This window comes from Salmo salar, chromosome 02, assembly GCF_965601325.2.
Source record: "Salmo salar chromosome 02, fSalSal1, whole genome shotgun sequence".
Classification (NCBI taxonomy): Eukaryota; Metazoa; Chordata; class Actinopteri; order Salmoniformes; family Salmonidae; genus Salmo; species Salmo salar.
The window spans coordinates 5,952,501-5,962,500 of record NC_138292.1 but is presented as its reverse complement, the minus strand read 5'-3'; the positions used below and the strand labels follow the sequence as shown (position 1 = coordinate 5,962,500).

Below are 10,000 nucleotides of genomic sequence, written 5' to 3'. Positions count from 1 at the left end.
AGAGAGAGAAAGGAGAGAGAGAGAGAGAGAGAGAGAGAGAGGAGAGAGAGCGAGAGAGAGAGAGAGAGAGGTGTAAAAGCCTTCATCACACCCAGAGATAATTCTAACAGTGTTTTGGCCTGGGGGGGGGTTTAGGGGTTGTTTATAATTTGGAATGTTGAACATGAATCTGTTCTAAAAATTTAGAAAATAACTATACAGAACAAAAATATAAATGCAACATGCATCAATTTCAAAGATTTTACTGAGTTACAGTTCATATGAGGAAATCAGTCAATTGAAATAAATTCATTAGGCCCTTATCTATGGATTTCACATGACGGGGTCACAGATACCATAAAAAAATGGGCCTCACAATGGTCCTCAGGAGGTCGTCACGGTATCTCTGTTCATTCAAACAGGCATCGATAAAATGCAATTGTGTTTGTTGTCCGTAGCTTATGCCTGCCCATACCATAACCCCACCATCACCATGGGGCACTCTGTTCACAACGGAGACATCAGCAAACCACTCGACCACACGACGCCATACACGTGGTCTGCGGTTGTGAGGCCGGTTGGATGTCCTGCCAAATTCTCTAAAATGACATTGGAGGCGGTTTATGGTAGGAAATGAACATTCAATTCTCTGGCAACAGCTCTGGTGGACATTCCTGCAGTCAGCGTGCCAATTGCACACTCCTTCAAAACTTGAGACATCTGTGGCATTGTCTTGTGTGACAAAAATTCACATTTTAGAGTGGTCTTTTATTGTCCCCAGCACAAGGTGCACCTGTGTAATGATCATGCTGTTAAATCAGCTTCTTGATATGCCACAACTGTCAGGTGGCTGGATTATCTTGGCAAAGGTGAAACGCTCACTAACAGGGATGTAAACACATTTGTTCACAACGTTTTAGAGAAATAAGCTTTTTGTGCATATGGAACATTTCTGGGATCTTCTATTTCAGCTCATGAAACATGGGACCAACACTTTACATGTTGAGTTTAAATTTTGTTCAGTGTAAGTTGCCAATAAAGAATCCAGAACTTATAGTCGCATACTGGATGCACGCTTTCATTGGCATCTTAGCAACTATTTTGCAACATGTTTAGAACAGATGTCTCTGTTACTCACTGTCCTTATGTCCCCTTAGGAATCTATCCCTGTCCCTCCTCTTCCCTCAATGTCCCGCTTCCCTTCTCACTGTCCTTATGTCCCCTTAGGAATCTATCCCTGTCCCTCCTCTTCCCTCAATGTCCCGCTTCCCTTCTCACTGTCCTTATGTCCCCTTAGGAATCTATCCCTGTCCCTCCTCTCCCTCAATGTCCCGCTTCCCTTCTCACTGTCCTTATGTCCCCTTAGGAATCTATCCCTGTCCCTCCTCTTCCCTCAATGTCCCGCTTCCCTTCTCACTGTCCTTATGTCCCCTTAGGAATCTATCCCTGTCCCTCCTCTTCCCTCAATGTCCCGCTTCCCTTCTCACTGTCCTTATGTCCCCTTAGGAATCTATCCCTGTCCCTCCTCTTCCCTCAATGTCCCGCTTCCCTTCTCACTGTCCTTATGTCCCCTTAGGAATCTATCCCTGTCCCTCCTCTTCCCTCAATGTCCCGCTTCCCTTCTCACTGTCCTTATGTCCCCTTAGGAATCTATCCCTGTCCCTCCTCTTCCCTCAATGTCCCGCTTCCCTTCTCACTCTCCTTATGTCTGTTTTTCTATTTGTCTGTCTGACAGCCTAACTACTGTAGCCAGGACCGTCTGCACCTCAGCTCAGATTCCTCCATTACCCATCAGCCCCTAATACAGTAGTAAGGGGATACGGAGGACTTTAGTAATGCAGCCTTGTGTCAATAACCCACCAATTCCTCAGTAATGGGCTGTGAACTGTCTGAAAGAGGGGGCTTGATAAAGATCTATGGGCCTCTGTTTGTAATGTCTAGACACCAGTCTATTCCAACATAATGGTCTCTCCCTTGGGACCTGGTTTAGATGTGGGTCTGTTTGTAATGTCTAGACACCAGTCTATTCCAACATAATGGTCTCTCCCTTGGGACCTGGTTTAGATGTGGGTCTGTTTGTAATGTCTAGACACCAGTCTATTCCAACATAATGGTCTCTCCCTTGGGACCTGGTTTAGATGTGGGTCTGTTTGTAATGTCTAGACACCAGTCTATTCCAACATAATGGTCTCTCCCTTGGGACCTGGTTTAGATGTGGGTCTGTTTGTAATGTCTAGACACCAGTCTATTCCAACATAATGGTCTCTCCCTTGGGACCTGGTTTAGATGTGGCTCTGTTTGTAATGTCTAGACACCAGTCTATTCCAACATAATGGTCTCTCCCTTGGGACCTGGTTTAGATGTGGGTCTGTTTGTAATGTCTAGACACCAGTCTATTCCAACACAATGGTCTCTCCCTTGGGACCTGGTTTAGATGTGGGTCTGTTTGTAATGTCTAGACACCAGTCTATTCCAACATAATGGTCTCTCCCTTGGGACCTGGTTTAGATGTGGGTCTGTTTGTAATGTCTAGACACCAGTCTATTCCAACATAATGGTCTCTCCCTTGGGACCTGGTTTAGATGTGGCTCTGTTTGTAATGTCTAGACACCAGTCTATTCCAACATAATGGTCTCTCCCTTGGGACCTGGTTTAGATGTGGGTCTGTTTGTAATGTCTAGACACCAGTCTATTCCAACATAATGGTCTCTCCCTTGGGACCTGGTTAGATGTGGCTCTGTTTGGTGATGTTGGCACAGGCTTTATCTAAACCTAAGTTCACCCTGACCCTTGACCCTAACCTCACCCTGGTCTGTGACCCTAACCTGTGACCCTAACCTCACCTTGACCTGTGAACCTAACCTCACCCTGACCTGTGACCCTAACCTCACCCTGACCTGTGAACCTAACCTCACCCTGACCTGTGAACCTAACCTCACCCTGACCTGTGACCCTAACCTCACCCTGACCTGTGAACCTAACCTCACCCTGACCTGTGACCCTAACCTCACCCTGACCTGTGAACCTAACCTCACCCTGACCTGTGAACCTAACCTCACCCTGACCTGTGACCCTAACCTCACCCTGACCTGTGAACCTAACCTCACCCTGACCTGTGAACCTAACCTCACCCTGACCTGTGACCCTAACCTCACCCTGACCTGTGAACCTAACCTCACCCTGACCTGTGTGTACTGGACTAGACCAGCCATTGGTCTTTTAGACCAGCGAGTTGTCATTGGTCTTACCTGTGTGCCGTCAGGACCAATCAGATCCAGAGCTCCCATCGTACTGTACAGGAAGCGGATAATCTTCTGGAAGTTGTCGTCTCCGATGCTCCAAGAGCCGTCCACCAAGAAGACCAGGTCAGCTTTGGCTGCTTTACAGACTGGGGGAGGGGGAGGGAGGGAGGGAGGGAGGCAGGGAGGGAGGGAGGGAGGGAGGCAGGGAGGGAGGGACGCAGGGATGCAGGGAGGGAGGGAGGCAGGGAGGGACGCAGGGAGGGAAGGAAGGAGGGAGGGAGGGAGGGAGGAGGAGGGAGGGAGGGAGGGAGGGAGGGAGGGAGGGAGGGAGGGAGGGAGGGAGGGAGGGAGGGAGGGAGGGAGGCAGGCAGGCAGGGAGGGAGGGAGGCAGGGAGGGAGGGACGCAGGGATGCAGGGAGGGAGGGAGGCAGGGAGGGACGCAGGGAGGGAAGGAAGGAGGGAGGGAGGCAGGCAGGCAGGCAGGCAGGCAGGCAGGCAGGCAGGCAGGCAGGCAGGCAGGCAGGCAGGCAGGCAGGCAGGGAGGGAGGTAGGGAGGGAGGTAGGGAGGGAAGGAGGGAGGGATGCAGGGAGGGAAGGAGGGAGGGAGGGAGGGAGGGAGGCAGGCAGGCAGGCAGGCAGGCAGGCAGGCAGGCAGGCAGCCAGGCAGGCAGGCAGGCAGGCAGGCAGGCAGGGAGGGAGGGAGGGAGGGAGGGAGGGAGGGAGGGAGGGAGGGAGGGAGGGAGGGAGGGAGGGAGGGAGGGAGGGAGGGAGGGAGGGAGGGAGGGAGGGAGGGAGGGAGGAGGGAAGGAAGGAAGGAGGGAAATGAGATATGGAACTAGGTTAGAGAAGAATTCCAAACACAGAAACAGAAGCCTCAACTCTTCAGTCTCAATACAACAGGCCAGCTGGTAAGCCTCAACTCTTCAGTCTCAATACAACAGGCCAGCTGGTAAGCCTCAACTCTTCAGTCTCAATACAAACAGGCCAGCTGGTAAGCCTCAACTCTTCAGTCTCAATACAACAGGCCAGCTGGTAAGCCTCAACTCTTCAGTCACAATACAACAGGCCAGCTGGTAAGCCTCAACTCTTCATTCTCAATACAACAGGCCAGCTGGTAAGCCGCAACTCTTCAGTCTCATTACAACAGGCCAGCTAGTAAGCCTCAACTATCCAGTCTCATTACAACAGGCCAGCTGGTAAGCCTCAACTCTTCAGTCTCAATACAACAGGCCAGCTGGTAAGCCTCAACACTTCAGTCTCAATACAACAGGCCAGCTGGTAAGCCTCAACTCTACAGTCTCAATACAACAGGCCAGCTGGTAAGCCTCAACACTTCAGTCTCAGTACAACAGGCCAGCTGGTAAGCCTCAACTCTTCAGTCTCAATACAACAGGCCAGCTGGTAAGCCTCAACCCTTCATTCTCATTACAACAGGCTAGCTGGTAAGTCTCAACTCTTTAGTCTCAATACAACAGGCCAGCTGGTAAGCCTCAACTCTTCAGTCTCAATACAACAGGCCAGCTGGTAAGCCTCAACTCTTCAGTCTCATTACAACAGGCCAGCTGGTAAGCCTCAACTCTTCAGTCTCAATACAACAGGCCAGCTGGTAAGCCTCAACTCTCCAGTCTCAATACAACAGGCCAGCTGGTAAGCCTCAACTCTTCAGTCTCAATACAACAGGCCAGCTGGTAAGCCTCAACTCTCCAGTCTCATTACAATAGGCCAGCTGGTAAGCCTCAACACTTCAGTCTCAGTACAACAGGCCAGCTGGTAATGCTCAACACTTCAGTCTCAGTACAACAGGCCAGCTGGTAAGCCTCAACTCTCCAGTCTCATTACAACAGGCCAGCTGGTAAGCCTCAACACTTCAGTCTCAGTACAACAGGCCAGCTGGTAAGCCTCAACTCTCCCGTCTCATTACAACAGGCCAGCTGGTAAGCCTCAACCCTTCAGTCTCATTACAACAGGCCAGCTGGTGGTGAGTGGTGATGAACTATCTAACTATCTGTCTCCTCCAGAAGCTTTATCTACTTCCTACTACACAGAGACAGATAAGATCTTTCTTCGTGCTAATTAAAGGTCCAAAGCAGCCATTTTTATCTCAATATATCTGTCTGAGTGGCGAGAGGAAAACTGAAAACTACAGTAGTTGTTATTGGCAGAGAGGTTTGGAACACTCTTTCTTATTGGTCTATTAACGATGTCACCAGGCAGGCTAAAACTCTATCCCACCAAGCTGTTCAAACAGCTCTTACACTAAAATGGCTTTATCATCATTTTCACAATTTCACAGTATTATTCCAACCTCATAGTGTGGAAATATATATAACAAACTGGAAAATCAAATTTTTGACTGCGCTGTGCCTTTAATATTCAGTTAGTGTATTCTCCAGCTATATACAGACTTCAGTCAAACTGGGAGAAGATCGGTCTCTCAGAATGTGAGGAACGGTTACAGCTGGCCGGTCTCTCAGAATGTGAGGAACGGTTAGAGCTGGCCGGTCTCTCAGAATGTGAGGAACGGTTAGAGCTGGCCGGTCTCTCAGAATGTGAGGAACGGTTAGAGCTGGCCGGTCTCTCAGAATGTGAGGAACGGTTAGAGCTGGCCGGTCTCTCAGAATGTGAGGAACGGTTAGAGCTGGCCGGTCTCTCAGAATGTGAGGAACGGTTAGAGCTGGCCGGTCTCTCAGAATGTGAGGAACGGTTAGAGCTGGCCGGTCTCTCAGAATGTGAGGAACGGTTAGAGCTGGCCGGTCTCTCAGAATGTGAGGAACGGTTAGAGTTGGCCGGTCTCTCAGAATGTGAGGAACGGTTAGAGCTGGCCGGTCTCTCAGAATGTGAGGAACGGTTAGAGCTGGCCGGTCTCTCAGAATGTGAGGAACGGTTAGAGCTGGCCGGTTTCTCAGAATGTGAGGAACGGTTAGAGCTGGCCGGTCTCTCAGAATGTGAGGAACGGTTAGAGCTGGCCGGTCTCTCAGAATGTGAGGAACGGTTAGAGCTGGCCGGTCTCTCAGAATGTGAGGAACGGTTAGAGCTGGCCGGTCTCTCAGAATGTGAGGAACGGTTAGAGCTGGCCGGTCTCTCAGAATGTGAGGAACGGTTAGAGCTGGCCGGTCTCTCAGAATGTGAGGAACGGTTAGAGCTGGCCGGTCTCTCAGAATGTGAGGAACGGTTAGAGCTGGCCGGTCTCTCAGAATGTGAGGAACGGTTAGAGCTGGCCGGTCTCTCAGAATGTGAGGAACGGTTAGAGCTGGCCGGTCTCTCAGAATGTGAGGAACGGTTAGAGCTGGCCGGTCTCTCAGAATGTGAGGAACGGTTAGAGCTGGCCGGTCTCTCAGAATGTGAGGAACGGTTAGAGCTGGTCGGTCTCTCAGAATGTGAGGAACGGTTAGAGCTGGCCGGTCTCTCAGAATGTGAGGAACGGTTAGAGCTGGCCGGTTTCTCAGAATGTGAGGAACGGTTAGAGCTGGCCGGTCTCTCAGAATGTGAGGAACGGTTAGAGCTGGCCGGTCTCTCAGAATGTGAGGAACGGTTAGAGCTGGCCGGTCTCTCAGACAGTAAGCTGACGCTGATTTAGCCAGTTCTCTAATGCTAGGAAGAAGTATAGCTTGCCGGTCCTTGGCACAAGAAGGACCATAGCTTGTCGGTGCCTGGTACAAAGAAGGTTGAGAAACACTGGGCTACACTTTTAGACAAAAGGGTTCCAAAAGGGTTCTTTGGCTGTCCCCATTGGAGAACCTTTTTTGGTTCCAGGTAGAAACCCTTTTTGGTTCCAGGTAGAACCCTCTGTGAAAAGGGTTCTACATTGAACCCAAAAGGGTTTTACCTGGAACCAAAAGGGTTTTACTTGGAACCAAAAGTGTTCTACCTGGAACCAAAAGGGTTTTACTTGGAACCAAAAAGGTTCTACCTGGAACCAAAACGGGTTCTTTGGAGACAGCCGAAGAACTCTTTTAGGATCAAAGATAGGTCATTTTTTCTAAGAGTGTAGAGGAATGGCAAGAGGAATGTCTGGCCTGGTTGATCTTTGTTTAAACAAGCCAGAGAGTTAGAATTATAACATTAAATTGACTGGTACAAACCTCTAGAGGTGGGACAAATGTGTTAAGTCTGAAGTGCTTAGAATTATAGCAGAGTTCTTAGAATAGTGGGAGAGATCTTAAGGGAAGGTTCTTATGGCAGGGTTCTAATCAAACCGGACAGGAAGTATCGACAGGATGGGAGGAAGGCTTGATACACAGCCAGGCAGCAGTGCACCATGGGGGGATAGAAGTGTGCAAGGCTCTTTCTCAATTTGTCTTTCATCGATTTAACCGATTCCTCCCACCCTCTATCCTCGCCTCATTCACAAAACGCATTGGAGAAGATCCAAGGTCCCGCCCATCGAACCTTCTCCTCCAATGCGATTGAGAAGAAGTTGAGTACTTCTGACTTCTACTATTATTAGGAGCTAGAGATAATATCCAAAATGCAATATTCAACTAATCCCCGCTGAAAAAACGACCTTGAGAACTTTGCTGTGAATACATTGATAAAAGCTAAAGATGTTTTCACTCTATTATGGTGCTGTAAAAACCACGTTCTTATTTCTCATTTATTTCAACCTGTGAAGAACTTATACTTATCACAAATCTGATGATTACAGTTCATTTAAAAATGGACCAGGACTTAAACCCCCAGGGGGCTGTCTGCCTATAATATTTGGTAGTGTGTATATGAAGGTCAGTAGAGGAGGGAGGAAGAAAAGCCTCAGCTAATGTAATAAGTAATGCATGCAGATGCTGTGTAAATATGTACAGACTGGAGCTGCTGCTTGTCTGAGCCGCACTGAAAATGTTTGATAAGATCCTGGATACTCCCCAAGAAAGAAGACTTAAAAAGCTGATAAGATACTGGATAATCCCCAAGAAAGAAGACTTAAAAAATGTATAAAATACTGGATACCCCTGAAGAAAGAAGACTTAAAAAGTTGATAAGATACTGGATACCCCCCAAGAAAGAAGACTTAAAAAGTTGATAAGATACTGGATACCCCCCAAGAAAGAAGACTTAAAGTTGATAAGATACTGGATACCCCCCAAGAAAGAAGACTTAAAAAGTTGATAAGATACTGGATACCCCTCAAGAAAGAAGACTTAAAGTTGATAAGATACTGGATACCCCTCAAGAAACAAGACTTAAAGTTGATAAGATACTGGATACCCCTCAAGAAAGAAGACTTAAAAAGTTGTATTTATCTCCAAAAACTCTTCCTCAGCTGAATAAATACCACCAAGTACCGGTACTTGTTTGGTGATTGTATAATGTGGTTCATCTGGTATAAAAGTTATATATATATTTTAATCTGTGGTACCTCAGTGTGCTGAAGTAAAGGTGAGCTGTCATCAGAGATGTAGTGTGGGTTTGAGAAAGGTCACACTATGGTGGGGACAGCAGGGGAGAGTGTGTGTGGCAGCTCTTCTCTCTTACCTTCCTTGGCGGGCGGTATGGTCGGTAGGGGGGGTGACGTGGGTGGTGGTGTCGGTGGCTGGGTGGGGACGGGGACTAGAATACACAGAGAGACAAGCACATAAATCATCACGGTACATCCATCATACCTCTCTATCCACACACACACACCTACCAGTGTCCACCTACCTCTCCCATGCTGTCCCTAAACAATGCCTCTCTTTTGGATAAGCCAGGGAGGTTTTTCTGTGGTGAGTGATAGCAGCAGTAGCAGCAGCTGCAGCAGCAGTGTAACCTCCTCCTGGGAGGAGAGCAGCTATCTGTATCCCTGGCAGCGAGTGAGCATCTCCTGTCCCTAAACAGACCAGTTCTCCCCACCTCATTGCCTTGCCAATGGCCTGCATCATTAGCCTACTATTGTTGCTTCTAAGTGACAGTCGTGCTGCAGGGGCTGACGACGTGTCCTAAATGACACCCTATCCCCCTTGTAAATGTAGGGAATAGGCTACCATTTGGGATGCAACCTAAAGGGAGGTGAAATGAGTTGTGGCTGGTGCTCAGCCCACAGGCAGAGAGCAGCTCTGGGGGGAAGGTTTCATTTACCAGACAAAAGGAGAGAAAGCATGCCTTGTCTTCACTGAGCTGAGCTGATCTATAGGCCAGTCAGTCGTAAGCCACAACAGCCATCCAAGGTAATTGGGGGGGGGGGGGGCTGGAGGCCTGCTCTGTGGCCTGGAGCAACACTGGAATGATTGGTTCTATGGTTTCTCACTGCTCTTCTGTTTCAATGTGTAACATACAGTATGACATGTCCTCTTCATTTCTACTGCCAATAAATCCAATGTTCATAGCTGGTAATTCTGTTCTACTCCCATAAGAGAGATTTGGAGTGAAGTTGACACCTAGGTGTTGTATCCATGATGAGAGTGTTGAGGTCAGTTGGTACATACGTGTTGTATCCATGATGAGAGTGTTGAGGTCAGTTGGTACATACGTGTTGTATCCATGATGAGAGTGTTGAGGTCAGTTGGTACATACGTGTTGTATCCATGATGAGAGTGTTGAGGTCAGTTGGTACATATGTGTTGTATCCATGATGAGAGTGTTGAGGTCAGTTGGTACATACGTGTTGTATCCATGATGAGAGTGTTGAGGTCAGTTGGTACATACGTGTTGTATCCATGATGAGAGTGTTGAGGTCAGTTGGTACATACGTGTTGTATCCATGATGAGAGTGTTGAGGTCAGTTGGTACATACGTGTTGTATCCATGATGAGAGTGTTGAGGTCAGTTGGTACATACGTGTTGTATCCATGATGAGAGTGTTGAGG

At 48.4% G+C, this 10,000-nt stretch overlaps 1 protein-coding gene across 4 annotated transcripts in view; it reads right to left on the bottom strand.

The window, feature by feature from the left end:
* LOC106573090 (collagen alpha-1(XIV) chain) overlaps positions 1-10,000 on the bottom strand; it is a 258,521-nt gene that overhangs the window by 121,845 nt on the left and 126,676 nt on the right. For all 4 annotated transcript variants that reach the window (XM_082959258.1, XM_082959260.1, XM_082959256.1 and 1 more), the window contains exons 25-26: positions 8,691-8,765; positions 3,228-3,367 (exon numbers count right to left, since the gene is read on the bottom strand). In XM_082959258.1, coding sequence (XP_082815384.1) covers positions 3,228-3,367; positions 8,691-8,765 — 215 coding nt within the window. The remainder of the gene's footprint in view (positions 1-3,227; positions 3,368-8,690; positions 8,766-10,000) is intronic.